The sequence below is a fragment of the Manacus candei genome, unplaced genomic scaffold (genome assembly GCF_025592945.1).
Source record: "Manacus candei isolate 608988 ecotype Guabito, Panama unplaced genomic scaffold, ASM2559294v1 h1tg000045l, whole genome shotgun sequence".
NCBI lineage: Eukaryota > Metazoa > Chordata > Aves > Passeriformes > Pipridae > Manacus > Manacus candei.
Genome location: NW_026138093.1, coordinates 4,427,229 through 4,443,352, shown reverse-complemented (window position 1 = coordinate 4,443,352; position 16,124 = coordinate 4,427,229). Strand labels below are relative to the sequence as shown.

General features: G+C 53.5%; 2 protein-coding genes and 1 pseudogene across 7 annotated transcripts in view; 2 read left to right on the top strand and 1 right to left on the bottom strand.

Moving 5' to 3' along the window:
- Nucleotides 1–16,124, bottom strand: part of LOC127474815 (zinc finger protein 208-like) — a 1,262,639-nt pseudogene that overhangs the window by 182,883 nt on the left and 1,063,632 nt on the right.
- Nucleotides 1–16,124, top strand: part of LOC127474909 (zinc finger protein with KRAB and SCAN domains 1-like) — an 81,606-nt gene that overhangs the window by 63,271 nt on the left and 2,211 nt on the right. The gene's annotated exons all lie outside the window — the stretch shown is intronic.
- LOC127474865 (uncharacterized) lies at nucleotides 3,910–6,279 on the top strand. Its single transcript, XM_051796178.1, has 7 exons — nucleotides 3,910–4,044; nucleotides 4,294–4,358; nucleotides 4,473–4,820; nucleotides 5,163–5,313; nucleotides 5,563–5,627; nucleotides 5,740–5,889; nucleotides 6,074–6,279. The coding sequence occupies exons 1-7, from the start codon at nucleotides 3,924–3,926 to the stop codon at nucleotides 6,242–6,244; spliced, it is 1,071 nt and encodes a 356-aa protein (XP_051652138.1). The 5' UTR covers nucleotides 3,910–3,923; the 3' UTR covers nucleotides 6,245–6,279.

Genomic DNA, 16,124 nt, shown 5'->3' with positions numbered 1-16,124 from the left:
CTCAGGGACTGAAGGCAGAGGACATACCAGTCAATGATCCAGGATTATTTTATGAACAGCCTGTTACACACCCAATATCAAACATGCTGCCAGGATATTACAAAATGCACAAGTGTGTTACACTCTGAAAAACTGCACATTGTAAGTGAGCCACTGCACTTCAGGGAGAAAGAAAGGAGAGAATTCCTGAATCTCTACCAAAAAAAACATGAATAGATGGGACCACTTATCCAAAGAGCTGTTCTTGTTGCTGAGGACTCCTCTCTGAACACCTTCACCTGTCATTCTGTCAAGGTAATAAATCCTTCCACTCCTTACAGCACACTCAAAAGCACCCTGCTATTTAATGTCAATGGAAAAATGGCCCAAAGTGTCTAAAACATTTCCTTTTGCTCATGTAAAAGTGCTGGCATTTCACTTCCTTCCTGATAAGCCAGTACCAATGGACTTGATTGTTCTTTTCTTATTCAAAGCATATCAGTAGTTCCAAAGCACTCTCCATCTTATCAGGGGTCTGAACAGCACAGTTACTGAAAACAGTTTGTCCTGGTCCTCTCTCTTTCTGCCAGGCTATCAGATAAACCCAACTAACTCTCTGTCTTTACACACAGTCAAACATAAGCTGTGTCTTCAACAGACTGTAGCCTGTTTCTGGCATGTTACAGGTTTGCTGCTTGACATTAGTTGTACCCAAAACAGCAACAGTGAATTAGCTTAGAACAAAAATATAGTCACTCCATAGCACAGAACACAAAAGGGACACAGGATAGGAAAAAAAAAAAGAGAAACATTTTGTGAAGTAAGAATGATCACTCTCATCTCAGCAGTTCACAGGTATTTATCTGGTGCTACTTGAAAAAGAACATGGAAGCAGTAGGATTCAAATGCATTCAAAACAGACCTGACACAGACCTCAAGAGTAGAAAAATAACTTCTTTTTTTGTTTATTTTATTCTCCTGTCCTCTAGGAACTGTCTCTGATTTGCAAGGGGTGAGAAAGTGAAAGAAAGGAAAATGGTTACAGTGTCTGAAAGCGTTTAAATGCCTTTACTAATTTTGTCAGTAACAAGACTGATTTTCATGATCCAACCTTCATTTGGCACTAAAAGACCCCCACAAAAACAAACCAAAAAAACACTCTCCCCCAAACAAGCCTCTTGGCAACTCTCCTTTTCATTCAGTGTCTTGGATACAGAATTTTCAGTGCTGACTACTGAGGAATAACACAAGATCAACTCCCTCAGAAGGGCCACAGCTTTGAAGATTTTGCTCCCTGCCCAGCCCTAGGGAATAGGCACAGCATCTCCCTTCCTTCTTCTCAGGATGACAGGATATCCTCGGGATGAGCACAGTGTTGGAAGAGTTAAACATTAACCTGGCTGTGCCCTGGGCACTCTCAGCTGGCTAAATGAAAAGTTCTGGAAGGCCTGGAGAAATCCTGAGTTGCAGCTCTTTGATTAAGTACAGCCTTCTTTAGAAGCTGAAGCTCCAGCCCCTGAGTGGAGGCTCCTTCCCACCACTTCTCCCACTGACAGTCCCCCTAAGCAATAAAATATCAAACATAAAAAGACAGTGGCATTCATCCTCCACAAAGACAGGACCAAATCCTGCAGCCAATTTAATGACAGAAAAAAACTTTAAAAGGAAATAAAGAATACACAGAAAATTGCTTGATCCTTAGTTACATTTCCAGTATATGGAGAACTACACAAACTGTCAGTAGCAGAGTGCTCAGAGTACATAGAGTGTGATTTCACCATTTTGTTAAATATTGGTATTACTAGATTTTCACATCTTGTATTTCTTTGAAAATATTCACATGTGAGATTGAAAAAAGTGTTTCTTTCAAAAACAGCTCTAGAAACCAACCCAGAATTAGGGGGAAAGGGAAGAAAGAGCAGCAGTCACATGTACAAGAATGGTCTGAATAAAGCAAGTCACCTCCTGCCCACCCATCCTGGCACCTGCTGGGAAGGAATTTTACAAATGCTTAGGAACAAGCTAGCACTACATTTTAGATATGACTTTTTCATCTCTACATCTACAGGACTTTAAACTGTTTCATGTCTGTAAGGGGGGTACTTTTGAATTAGATGATCAATGGAGCATAGAGGCGTGAGAAAGGAATCATATTAGGATGTGAAACCAGCCAGAGTATGGTACAATGTAACTTCATGGCACAAGCGAATTGTAAGGTCCATTGTGCTTTTTAGCAAGTTAGCCTGATATCCCCTATTATCAGAGCTGAGTTCTTCCTTGGTTTTGCTACATATTGCAAGATAGATACATCTACCCTTGAAACACAGTGATAGAGGTCATATATAGGGGTGAGAAAGATGATGATGGGAGGAAGATGATGTGGGCAGGGGTCACTGGCCCCTTGCCCTACAGCAGGGCATGCACAGACTGTTGCTATCAGGTGATGAACAGGCAGGGTTTGGCTGCCACTCAGGCATCACCTTATACTGGGTACTGGCCCTACGTGGTGTAATGTGGAGCTGATAAAATGGGGTGTCAGGACTGCTGGGGTGAGCGATCCTCATCCTGCCATGGAGACTGTGTTGTTCCATGGGGACGCCCGCTAAGCACGGGCACCGACCAGCTGCTGCAGATCCTGGCAGCCCTGGCCTGTCTGTGTGGGTAAGCACAGTTTATTGACAGGAAGCAACTCAGAAAGCAAATGTTTTATATGCTTTTTTAATATCCTTGTAATTCCCTTTTTACTAGTTAATACTGTATTAAAAGCCACTCACAGTATTGTTTAATATCCTTTAAATGTTCCTTTAATTCCCTTTTTACTAGTTAATACTATAATAAAAGCCGTTCATAGTATTGTATGAATGCCAATTGATAAAGCAGTTATTTTGTATTCTTTTTTAGCTTTTGATTCTCTTTGCTAGTTTTTTATTCTCACTGCAATAAAAGATTTTTTGTACTGTTTGAATGTCTGTTGTACTTGTCTTTATTCCGGGCATGTATTCAAATGAACTAACACACAGGGGCACAGCTCTTTGGGGCAGGAGACGAGCAGCACCCTTGCCAGGACTCGGGGCGGTGGCAGGTCTCCTTGGGCCAGGACTTGCCAGAGCTGCTGATTTGGGTGCAGCCCTGGCCAAAGGGCTGCCAGCAGCATTGGTGCCCTTGCCCACACCTTCCTTCTCGGTGTCAGCCCCCCTGTTTAGGATGGCCACCAGCCAGCACTTCTCCCAAGGAGGCCGTGCCAGCTTGTGTGGAAGGCCCCGTGCCCTTCCCGCTGCGACTGAGTCGGCGGCCGAGGGGGCTCCTTGTGCTGCCGTGAGCAGGCACAGGAGGGGAGTGTTTGCTCATTTCTTGAGCTGTTCCTACAGTTCAGGTCCAGCCAGATTAGATACTTCAGAGAGAGGATTCCCTCCAAGGTGGGGCAGGTTGGCAGGGCTGGGGGAGGCCCCAGGCCACGTGGCACTGTGTCCCAGGGCCCTTTGTGACACGCTGGGCATGGCCGGTGGGATGGAAGGGGGCAGGGTGTCCAAGGGCCCTTTATGACCCGTGGTGACAGAGGTGCTGCTGGTGACAGGGCCACAGTGTCAACAGTGCTCCTCGGAGCAGGCGACGGGACAGGACGGGACAGAGCGGTGCTGTGCGGAGCCCCCGCGCAGCCAACTCGTGCCTTGCTGACCCGGAGCGTTTTGGAGGATTTTCTCGCTTTCAGGTGACCTCGAGGCATTTCCACAGGATTTGGAGACCCGGAGTTTCTCCGAGGTGTCTCTAATCCCTGTGGCAGGTGCCCTTGAGACCCTTTTGCAGGACTTGGAGACCCGGAGCTTCTCCGAGGTGTCTCCAATCCCTGCGGCAGGTGGCCTCAAGGCCATTCTGCAACTTAGGGCCCGGAGTTTCTCCGAGGTTCTCTTTCTCTCGTGCAGGTGCCCTGGACACTAGACTGTGGCATGGCAGGGAGACGCTTCAGCCTGCTCAGGCTGTTCCGGAGGAAGAAGGAGGAGGAAAGCCCTGGGGCTGCTCCAGCACAGCAGCCTGAAGAGGTGCAGCAGGTGCAGCCCCCGCAGGAGGGTGAGTGCTGGAGCTGGGCCACAGGGCTGGTGGCTGCAGCCCCCTTGGCCTCATCCTGTCCCATCCCATCTGGACATGCCCAGGGAAAGGGAGGGGGGCAGAGGGGCTGGGGCTGATCTCCTGGCAACCGTGCTCCATCCACTGGGCATCCCGGGGCTGGCCCTGCCTGCTCCTGGAGCCCAGGCCTGGGCTGTGTTCTCCGGCCTCTCCCGCACACCCTCAGCTCTGAGCGCGCTCGCTCTTTGCCAGATGCAGGCCAGGAGCGGACAGAAGAGCAGCTCCGTGCCCGTGGCCGCTTCCGCAGGGCAGCACAGGTACCTGCAGCCATCCCCGCCTGGGCTGGGCCTGCTCTCACTGCTCAGCCCAGCACCGCTGTCGCGGCCCTCCAGGGGACATCCCTCTCTTCCCTGCCCTTCTTTCTCCTGCAGACATTTATGAAATTCATGGGCAGTCGGCGTAGAAAGTCCAGGGTCACACCAGCTGATGTTGAGGCCCAGCCTGACACCATCCCGACCCAGCTGACAAAGCCTGATGTCAGCACCGCGTCGACTGCTGTCCCAGCACAGTGTGACACCGCAACCAGTGATCACACAACCCACTGGGACACCACGCCCACCGATGATGTGTCACACTGTGACTCTGTGCTGCCTGGTCTCACGGAGGAGGCCGATGCCACAACGACGGAGGGTGTGGCGAGCACTGAGGCCGCGCCTGTTCAGCGCCTGGCCGATACCCCCAGCCTGGACTTTCTTGAGGAGAGAGCTGTCTCTGCTGAAGTAAGCAGCCTGTGGCCCCCAAGCTGGGTGTGCTGGGCCCCCTCAGCCTTTGAGGCTGGCACAGTGTGCTGGGAAGGGAAGCATTTCTCAGGGGAAGCTGGGCAAGTATCTAACTCTGGCAGCTCTCCACCTCTCCCCTGTGCATCCTCCAGGCCAGACTGTGGGACCTGGGGACCTGGGGCTGCTCAAGGCATCTCCAGTCCCTGGGGCAGGTGCCCTCGAGGCCAGACAGTGGGACTGGATGAGGCGAGGCATTTCCCAGGCTTCTCTCTTGCGGCTGCCTTCAAGGCACGACTGCAAGACTTGAGGAGCCAAAGCTTTTCCATGGCATCTCTACTGCAGGTGTCCATAACACCAGATAGAGACATGCAGCAGAGACCCCCCACGGTGCCCAAGCTGGCCTGGGTGAAGGAGGAGGAGAAGGAGGAAAGCCCTGGGGCTGCTCCAACACAGCAGCCTGAAGAGGTGCAGCAGGTGCAGCCCCCGCAGGAGGGTGAGTGCTGGAGCTGGGCCACAGGGCTGGTGGCTGCAGCCCCCTTGGCCTCATCCTGTCCCATCCCATATGGACATGCCCAGGGAAAGGGAGGGGGGCAGAGGGGCCGGGGCTGATCTCCTGGCAGCCGTGCTCCATCCACTGGGCATCCCGGGGCTGGCCCTGCCTGCTCCTGGAGCCCAGGCCTGGGCTGTGTTCTCCGGCCTCTCCCACACACCCTCAGCTCTGAGCGCGCTCGCTCTTTGCCAGATGCAGGCCAGGAGCGGACAGAAGAGCAGCTCCGTGCCCGTGGCCGCTTCCGCAGGGCAGCACAGGTACCTGCAGCCATCCCCGCCTGGGCTGGGCCTGCTCTCACTGCTCAGCCCAGCACCGCTGTCGCGGCCCTCCAGGGGACATCCCTCTCTCTTCCTTGCCTTTCTCCTGTAGCTGGTTTGCAGATTCATCAGGTGCATTTGGCATGAAGAGGCCACTTTCATGGCCACTGGGGACACGGCAAACTTGGACCTCTTCAATGCCCAGACCAGCGCTGCCCTGCTGGATTTGCTTGTGCAGAACGGTGTCTACAAAGCAAAGCAAGTAAGCAGCCTGTGGCCAGGGCTCCAGTCCCCCAGGGATGCTGTGGCCCCTCACGTCGGCTGCTCTGGGTCCCCTCAGCCTTTGAGACCAGCAGAGTGTGGTGGCAAGGGGAGCACTTCTTGGGGGAAGCTGGGCAAGTTACTGGCTCTGGCAGCTCTCCAACTGTCCCCCGTGTCCCCTCCAGGTGCCGGCCATAGTCAGGTGCATCCATCAGTGGCTCACGTCCAATGTGTCTGCTGAGCACAGGCTGGACAAGACTCTTGTCCTGCTGACCGAGGCACACCCCACGGATGTTGCAGTGACCCTGCTGCGCTCTGCCCCAGCCTGTGACAGGTATGGGGCCCACCTGCCTTGAGGGCTCACCTGCCTTTAGACCCCATCCCCCTGGACAGCCTGTCCCAAATGGTGTGCCAGAGACATGGAGACTTCCAGGACACTCCAGCTCCTCTCTTTGCCAGCTTTGGCATGTCAGCCTCCAATCCTGAGGCCAGCCTGCCTCCCTGCCCCACAAGGCACCGTGGTTCTGTCACCTGGGCCCCGCAGCTGCCCAGGCCACAGCGCTGTGTCCCAGACCCCCCTGAGCCAGAGCTGTGACTCCACAGAGCTGCTCGCACCATGTGGAAGACGCTCATCTCCTTCAGACGGACTAAGGAGCCGGTGCTGCAGATCCTCTTCCGTGTGCTGGAATACTGGCCAGCGCACAGGAGACGCACCTCTGATGGGGATGAGAGGGATGTCTTTGCCCTGGCTGTGAGTTTCTTGAGCTGACCTCTGCTCGCCCCCAGGTTGCCTCTGGGACGCCTTTCCATCCTCCTTCACCACTGCTTCTCCCTGCCCCAGGCACTGGGCTGCAAGCCTGGCTTAGGGGCAGGTTCAGGGGCAGCAGGCTGGGGGATCCCCCTGTGTCTCCTCTGGCCTGTCCCTGCCACGCTTGGGCCCTGCCACATGGACATCTGGGCCCTGAGAGCTGTCTCTGGGTGCTTTGTCTTTGGCAGGCAACTGTGGCACTCTGGGAGATCATCCAGCTGTCCCACTCCTGGTGCCCAAGTGCAGTGAAGGACAATTTCCCCCGCCTCCTTCTGACTCTGCTCTTCCAAGTTTTCATCAGCACAGAGGAGATGTCAGAGGAGGTCGAGACCTTCTGGAGGCGATGCCGGGAGCAGCGCAGCCTTCCCCTCAACCCCAACAGGTGCTCCATCCCAGTCCCCTCTCCCTGCCACGCCCTCGGGGCTGGGGCCAGGGCTCTGTGCCTGACCTGGGCTGTGCTCTGCACACAGGTTTGCAGTGCAGACCGTTAAAGCCCTGCTGCGCCAGCTGCTGGATGAGGACGTGCTGATGGCGATCGGTCGCAAGTGTGGCTGGGACATGCTCCTCAAGGCTGACAGCCACCACTATGCAGTGGGTCTGCTGGCCAGGTGAGAGCCCTTTCTCCCCACTGCCCCTGTCATTTCTGCCCTGTGCACAGGCCACCCCACACAGTGCCCGTGTGCTGGGCCAGAGGGCCTTGGCAGCCAGGGATGGCTGAGCAGAGTGGAAAAGGCGGAGAGGGGCGGCTGCACAGGAGGAGCCACCTCCCAAAGTGCCCACGTCCTCTCCTGGGCTGGTGGCCAAAGACCAGGCCTGTGTGAGTCAGTCCCAGGAGAGCTTTGCCCACCTGGCTCAGGGTCTCTGGCACCTTTATTCCCCCTTGCAGGGAGCTGTGCCGTTTCTCCCGCTCCTTCTGCCGCAGCATCGCCGTCAGCCTGCTCCCGCGGCTCAGCAGGGGAGAGCCCCTGTGGGAACTGCCTGCCCTGGCGTTCCTGGTGGAGGTGAGCCTGATGGCGAGCGCTGCCTGGCCCAGCTGCCTCCCCCTCTCTGCCCTCTCACAGCCGCAGCCGCCCGGGACGGTGCCTGCACCCTGTGCTGCTGCCTGGGCCCAGCCCCGGGCGGGTCTGGGCTCCTGCCGGCCGGGCACCCCGTCACTGCTCCCTGCCTTTCAGGTCCTGCACTGCCTGAACCCCAGACAATGTGGGCCCAGCGTCCTGCAGATCATTTCCAGGTACCTGCGCAGGCAGTGCCCGGAGAGGCGTCGCCTGGCGCTCCGAGGCCTGCTGGTGCTCAGCAAGGCTCCCGCAATGGTGAGCAGGGGACAGGGGCTGAAGCCGGGCCGGCAGCGTGAGGCTGTGCAAGGCAGTAGCTTGGCCTTGGCTGGACTCTGGCAGCTGTGGCAGCTGCTCCCAGCTCTCCTCCTCCCCGTTCAGCTGCCCGACTCCTTTGGGATGCACCTTTGGCCTCTGGGCCCCGTGGCAGCAGCGTGGGGCTGCAGCACAGCATTGTGTTCCACACAGGCTAAGAGCATCCGGAGCCTGAACGAAAGCCTCCTGGAGCTACTGCAGGATGCAGACATAGACACAGTTCAGATGACTCTCTCTGTGCTCATCAATGTGCTGGGCTTGAAAGTCATCGAAATATCCAGCCCAATAGCCCTGAAGTTGCTTGAGGTGCTGCGGCCACTCTTTGACAATGTAAGGCTCTGTGCCCCTCATCGTGGGCACTGAGTGCTGCCAGGAAACTTTGGGCCCAGTGTCTTTTCAGGCCTGTGCCCCGGTGGGCCTGGAGAAGCCAGTGCTGAGGTCTTTTCCTCTTCCTTTGCACCAGGAGCACAGCCAGCTGCAGCAGCTCTCCATGCTCCTCTTCCGGGAGCTGATGGAGGCGACAGAGAGGAGCAAGAGCCTAAAGCCACACGTGTACCTGAGTCTGGTGCCATTCTACTTCAACTGGCACAATGAGAACCAGCGTGTGGCAGAGGTGAGGACTTGTGGGCACTGGTGCCCCCATGGCAGGTGGCTGCTGTGCCTCCTGCCCTGGCCCATGGTCGCCTGTAGCCTCCTCCTGGCCTTGGCGCAGGGATGCGGGTGCTGTGCCCTGGGCTGCGGTGCCATGGCCCGCTCTCTGTTGCTGTGCAGGCCTCTCGGAGAGCACTGTTTGGTGCAGCCAGGTTCCTGAAGTGGAGGGATCTTGAGCAGTTGGTGACCATGGAGCAGCCATGGAGGTTTCCCGAGTGCCTGGTAAGGACGGCCCCAAAGCCCCAGCCCCTGGCTCCCCAGGAGCACCCAGCCCTCTGCTCCCCCCAAACCCGGCCCCAGCGGCTGCTGGCCGGGCCTCAGGGCTCTGCGGGCAGGGGAGCCCCGTGCTGGGGGCAGGGAGCGCCCGGCCAAGGGGCAGAGCCTGAGCCGAGCCTTCCCTCTGTGCCCTGGCGCTCTTTGCAGCTGGAAAAGGACAGGAGCCGAGTGGGCCAGTACGTGCGCCAGGCCCTGCTGTTCCTGGAGAGCCCAGAGGAGCCCCTGCGAAAGCTGGCCATCAAGTTTCTGGGTGAGCCACAAGGCCGGGGTCCCTCCCCGCCCCGCTGCAGCTCGGCCCCAGCCCCGGCTGCTGCAGCGGCAGCAGGATGCGGCCCAGGGCATGTGGAGCCCCGAGTGGCCTGGTGCCTGCTGCCGCCCTGTGCCAGCCCAGCCCTGGGGCGTCCCCATGCGGGAAGGCCCCGGGCTCAGCCCTGCCAGGGCAGGAGGCCGTGTGGCCGGGCTGGCAGTGCTGCTGCGGGGGACCTGTGCCTCTGGGGCCTGACAGGCTCTGTGTTCCCAGGGATCGCCGCCAGGTCCATGAAGCAGGAGCAGCCAGAGCTGCAGCTCATCTGCCAGGGTGAGCGAAGGCACCTTCCAGCTGATCCCCTTGGGCCCTGCTCCCTCCTGGCCATGGCAAGAGCTGGCTGGGATGGCCCTGGCAGGAGGGGCTCCTCACGTCCCCACACCCCTGGCCTCTCACCTTGGCTTTCTTCCTTTCTCTTTCAGCCCTTCAAGGCATCACTGATGACAGCCCTGCCATCTCAGACCTGGCCTGTCAAACGCTTCACATCATCAGAGCTGTACGGAGAACTTCATTCTTCCCATTCTGGTAGTCTCCGTTGCTGCCTCTTCCAGCCTGTAGAGACATGACAGAAGACATCAGACTCGCCATGGCAGGCCTGGCAATTCAACACTGCTACGTGCCGAGAGCTGTACAGATGGCTCCCTACTGCAGATTCCAGCAGCTCCAAGACTGGCTGTGCAGGGCATGGAAGACCCAGCCTTTTCCACAGGGCAGTGTCTGCCTGTGCTGCTGCAGCTCTGTGGAGAACTGATGCAGGAAGCTCCATCTCCTGGGGCCACCTGAGCCTGTGGGGAAGATGCCTCTTCCCTGCAAGCACCTCCTTTGAGCCCAGCATGGGAACATGACCAACATGTTATCACGCACAGAGGCCCAGGAGGTTTTTTTGGTGCCCAGTGTGCACAGGGCCTTGGGGAAGAGGGGAAAAGGGCTCCTTGTGCTCTGCAACACTTGCCCCGCTGTGCAGTGTGCCAGCAAAAGTGGGCAAAAGCCCCTTGGCCTTTGGTGGCTCTGCTGGAGCCTCAACGTTTCCAGCAAAATGGAGGGGCCGAGGCTGGAGCTGTGGGGAACCCTGAGCACCTTGTCCTCGGAGATGGCCATAAGCCCTCGCCCAGCCAGGAAGCACCGTCTGTGTCCTGCCTGTGTGTTGCTGGCTGGATTGGTCTGGGCTCCCAAGTGCCTCTGGAGAGGCTCCTCTGGAGCTCCTTCAGGGCTGCGCCGCTGCCGGGCAGGTTGGCAGGGCTGGGGGAGACCCGCAGGAGAGGGGGTGCTGGGAGGCCAGGAAGGGGTGAGGTGCTGTGGAGGCCCTGATGGGACAAGGGAGTGGGAAGCCTTGAGGGGAATCTGTGAGGGGGTGGGTGGCAGAAGGCTGCGAGGGGACATACTGGGTGCAAAGCCCCCAAACTGTGGTCTGTTATTGTTCGCCTTACATCTTTAATAAGAGCATATGACAGACCCTCCCAGTGAGGGTCCTGGTCAGGCAAGACCAGGACTGGGAAATCTTTTAAGACTGCCGTGTCCCCTGCGAGTCTCACCTCCCCCTGCACTCGCACCCATTTGTCAGGCAAGTCAGGAGAGTGAAAGGTTAAATCTTTTTCCTTATCTGTGAGTTCTGGGTCCTCCTTGGAGTCATCTGACTGAGAAACTGGTACTGTGGCAGCGGCACCACGGAAGCGAAGTCCACGTGAATGGGGCGTGGAGGAGGAGGCCTTTGTTTCTGGCCACGCTGCGGGCTGTGCCTTAGGTGGCCACAGTGATGCTGGCAATGAAGGCAGCTCTGGTGGCGTGGAAGGCAACACAGGAGATTGCGGTTGGGGCAGGGCATGGGGCAGGGTCTGCACACAAAATTTCAGCTCCTGCTGTGATGGTGGCTCAGAATCAGTTGCCGTTTCTACACGGTTGTCTGCGGAGCTGGAGTGAGTTTGCAAAGCTTCATAAACTGCTCTCCATGTTGTTAATAAAGAGGTTGCTATCTTATCCCCTAGCGTGGTGCTGTCCCAGAGTCTGGCACCGACATCATCCCAAACTCTCCAGTCATATACTAAGTCACCGTTTAATGTGGGATTAGCTTTGGATGCCCACAAAAGGAGACATTCTAAATTTTCTTCCTGTACTGTTTTCTCATATTTTTTAAGGATTTCAGCACAGGCTCGCTAGAGTGCCTTATGCTTTTTCGTTAAAGGGGTTCCCATTTCATTCTCAGCTGCTTCCCTTATTGTCCAGTGTAAGGTAATTGAGAGCTCTCTTGTCGCTTCCTTTCAGCGCTTTTTCCTTCCTTGTGTTCAGCTGAGCTACACCACCGGAGAAACAGCTTAGTTTCTTTCATACCCCAACATGGGGTGCCATTTGTGGCGTATTGAGGCACAGACTCAGGGGGTGAAGCTGAGACAAGGTTATTGGAGTCGCAGCCCTCCTTTTATACTCAACACCAACAGATAATCATACCTTATAAGGTAAAACCTGTGACTGCAGCATTTGATTGGCTGCCAGCTGTCACTGTAGTTGAAACAGGAGTTGAAATGGCAGTTTTAGGAGTTGCAGCTCACCCCTGTAATGAGCTGCTCCGTTCCCTGCAAAGCTACGTTTTTTTCTAGGCCCAATTTCCCACAGTGCTGCCCTTTGCATGTTGATAAACAAAGCAGTTGGTTTTTTCCCCCGGGAGACTGAAAGTGTCACCTCACCCAGGCTGGGGCCAGGAATTCCAACCACATTCCTGACCTTGGGTTTCACAGTTACCCATCAGTTTGGGGGAGGGGAAAAGAAAAAAGGTCAAGAGATTACAGCAGCAAGTAAACTGGGGCTAAGTGTACCTTCATTTTCTCAAGCTGTTCTGGAGAAATAAATAAAAATAGTACTATGGGGGGGAAAAAAGTTCAGGCCAGGTATCAGTTTACTGAATTTGATCAGGGAATGCAGAAGAAGAACATGCCTTCAAACACACATCTACACTACACTTATCAAACTGTACAGTGCAAAATCTGACCCCAAGGAGTCTGTACAAAACAGTGGGAATGGAATCAGAGAGGGGAAGGAAAACATCCTCAGCAGTGCCTGTCCCAGTCAAGGGGCATTACTGAGCAGCACCTACATTTCCATGGCTCTCTGGGCAGGGAATTTCTCATGTGTGCCAAACAGCACATCTTGAAGCTTCTTCCCACTGAAATACTAGAGACATTTCAGGGCATCTGAACAGCCACATTCTTAAAGCACAACTACCTCAAGGCAAGGGAAGAAGTGAGATTCAGTGGCACTTGGCAGAAGCTGCCCAGTGCATTGTGTCAAATGGGTATTTACCCAAAGGAGCAACAAGCTCAAGCCATCAGGGAAAGAGCCAGATGATGAAAGGGTGTTAGCTGCTGAGAATTTCTTTGGGAAGAAGTAGACTGTTAACTTGAGATAGAAATTTGCAATATACCATGGAACCTTATTCAAAGTCCAGGTGGAAAATACCTTCTTGTTAAGAGTGTGAAATAAATCCTAAAGTGTCATCAAATATGTGATTTTCTCTTTATTCCCAATCACTAATTAAAGAAACATAACTCAGATGTGATCTCACTCTGTGCTCCAGTGACATTAACATTAGAACAATATTGTCACTGTCTGCTGGTCTCTTGTGCTCCTCACTGGAAGGCACTTGGTGCACCCCTGGATATCCTGCTAATGAGGTAAAAAACTAACCCTTCTAAAGTTCCAGATTTTCCTCACCTGTTTGTACACAGTTGGACAAACTGAACCAAGTTATGACTTGAAAGCCATCCGATGGATTTAGCATTAATTACTCCTTGTTTTGATCTCAGGGAAAAAGGCTCACACAACACAATCTCTGAATGCTCCTTTGAACTTACCCACAGTGTGTTCACAAACACACAGAGCAAGGCTTTTAGATTTGGCTGCTACCCTCAGTTCCAGCATAGAAAGAAATGTCTCTGTGAAATAACAGCAATTGCCTTACCATGTTACTGAACTACATTCAGTTTATCTGGTCTCAAACAAATACTCCATATTTTCTCCTTGTTTTATTTTCAAGGGCATGGGTATGGGTATTTAGGTGACTGCCTTCACTGGTATAGGATAGAAACTGTTCACATGGCTATAAATGAATATTATTCTCTTGACAAAACACCTTTTCCAAAGCCTCTGACAAAAAGAAAGGGAAAAAGAACCCAGAAAGAAAAAGGGAGCCACAGGCACATTGCTTGTCACCCACCAAAAAAGGTCTCCTCCCTAAAGATAATTCAGGTACACCCTTCAATATGGATCTCTCACTATCACCCCAAGCTCTTTTTTAGTGGCAGTTTCTGTAGTGAAGCTGAAGTGCATCACTGTCCCAGACAGCCAAGGATAAGATGACTGAGGGAAATCAGTTGCTCTCTTTAATTAATACAGGATTATTTCCCTTTCATTTGGTGAAGCTAATAATATGACTGGTGGAATGTCAGTAACAATTAAATCATAAACTAGTGCAGTAGCAAAGGGAAAACTTACTTTAGTTATGGAGTATTACCAGCAGAAATCTTGAAAATCTTATCCATATTTACATTGATAAAATACCACATGTACTTCCTGGGATACTGCAAGCTTTCTACAATCCTTGTGGCATGTCTTTACAGAGCAAGAGTTAACATTTTGAGATGATACCTTAATAAATGAGTTGCAGTTTTATTGTTTCTTGAATGTTAAGCAGCACATCCTAAACACAGGAACACGTTCAAGGTCCATGTCCTATTTTAGACCTTTTCAGCAGCTGTGATATTGTGATAATCACACTTAAAATATTCCTCTAGAAAGAGTAAATTAGCCCTTTTCACTAGAAGTATTCTTATGATCAAAAACAAATCTGAAGGAGAACAAATTCAGATTTCTTTTTTTGTTGGTTGGTTGGTTTTTTTTCAGCAATGCAATAAATTGCTGTCCCTAACTGGGATGGCTTTTCTACCCAAAAATTAAAAAGAAAACCCTAAAGTTCACTGTATTCTGCACTTATATTACCTTTGGGGTTTGAGGGTTTTTTTGGAGGCCTCACCTATGTAAAAATACCTTCGTTAAAATGCATTTATGCTTTCTGTAAGAACTAAACTATTCCAGCTGACATACCATTCTATCACCAATACTGCAGGGAAATGTAATATCCCACTAAAGCAGAAGGGAAAGAAGAAAATTGAGCATCAGTAGCTCTTCCTAAGCAAGATCAGGGGTTTAGCTCCATCTAACTGAGGGATGAGATGTGTCCCTCAGTGGGTCTCTTCCCACTCCCTCACCAGCCCTTCTACCCGACTGCAAGCTCAAAGTTCTAAAAAGAGAAGAAGAAGCTGGAGCGTCAATATTTCCCCAGTGCAAACCCCAATAATCTTTGCTGGGAGCTGACAGGAATTGCTGTTCCACTGCCCTGGGATATCCTGGCTTGAGGCGAGAGCGCAGCCCCGCCCAGAGCCCCCAACCCCTCTGAGAGCTTTTGTAGGGTCTGTTTGTCCATGTCCCTGTGGCAGAGGCTGCCCTGACATCTGCCCTGGAGCTGGTCCAGCTGCTGGACCAAACAAGGCATTGTCCAGCCTACCTTTCCCCAGCCCCGACCGCCCCAGCCCATCTTCCATCGCTCTGCTTCCTTTTCCTGCCCCTGCTCCCCCTCCGCTCCCTTCCCTCGGGCATTTTTATTAGGAATGTTCTTGCTGTTCTCACTGTCCAAGCATGAGCTGATCCCCAGGGGAGCCTGTGGAATGTAACCCCTCAAGCACTAAATTCCTTCCCCTGTGCCAAAGACACGGGTTTGTTGTTGCTGCCCCTCCCGCTGAGCACCAGCTCCATCTCCTGCTCCTGCCCAGCGGCTTTGCAGAAATCCAGGGCTGGGTGTGGACTGAAGGCTGTGGCGAGGGACAGGATAAAGTTGCTTGGTTTCCACCCTTGGTGTCTCAGTGTTTGTGATCTGGGAAATTCTCAGGAACCTGGAACAATGGCAGATTATCTGTTGTGGCAGGATATGTACCTGGAGATTGTTTTGATCTGTGTTTAAATCGTCCTGATAGAAAACGATGTAAAAAAAAGGAAAAGGGAAAAATAAGAAAAAAGAAAATTTAAAAAAAGGGAGAAAAGAGAGAAAAAGGAGAAAAAAAAAAGAGAAAAAAAGGGAAAAAAAACAGGAAAAAAATGAGAAAAAAAAGAAAGAACAAATAAAAAAGAGAAAAAAAGAAAAAAGAGAGAGAAAAAAGAGAATAAAAAGAGGAAAAAAAGAAAAAAGAAAGAAAAGAAAGAAAGGAAAAAGAGAAAATAAAAAAGACAGAAAAACTAAAACCCAACAAGTCCGATCCTCCCCCGCCGCAGGGACTACAACTCCCACAATGCCCCGCGCAGGCGGGGGGCGGGCAGGGGCCGTGGCCGCGCGCTGATTGGCTGCGGGGTGGGTCTGTAAAGGCGGAGGGCGCGCGGAGCGAGCGCCATTTTGGCCTCGTGGTCGGGAGTGAGGAGGACTCGCCTGCGGCCGCTGCACTTCGCTGGGTGAGTTGGCGGGGGGGCGGCGAGAGCGGGGTCTGGGGATCCCCTCGGGGGCTGCGAGGAGGGCGGGTGTGGGTGGAAAAGCTGGAGGGCTCGGGAGGGTTTAGCGGGGGGGTTCGGGGGTTCCCGGGGACGTTTTGAGGGGTCCCTGAAGGGACTCAGGGGGGAGGTTGAAGGTCCCTGAAGAGTGCTGGGGGGCTCTGATGGGGGTTTTATTTTCTGAGAAGATTTGGGGTGTCCCAGGTGGGCTTTGGGGCTTTCTGGGGAGGTTTGGGGTTCCTGGGAGGCTTTGCGGGGACCTTGAGGCAGTTTTGGGGTCTCTGGGGGGTTTAAGGTGTCCCAGACGG

Bases quoted from the DNA above. Each gene is read 5' to 3' on its own strand.
- LOC127474865 (XM_051796178.1), top strand. From the start codon at position 3,924: ATGGCAGGGAGACGCTTCAGCCTGCTCAGGCTGTTCCGGAGGAAGAAG. The intron at 4,045-4,293 runs GTGAGTGCTGGA...GCTCTTTGCCAG, and splicing joins GGTGCAGCCCCCGCAGGAGG to ATGCAGGCCAGGAGCGGACA. The intron at 5,890-6,073 runs GTAAGCAGCCTG...TGTCCCCTCCAG, and splicing joins GTGTCTACAAAGCAAAGCAA to GTGCCGGCCATAGTCAGGTG.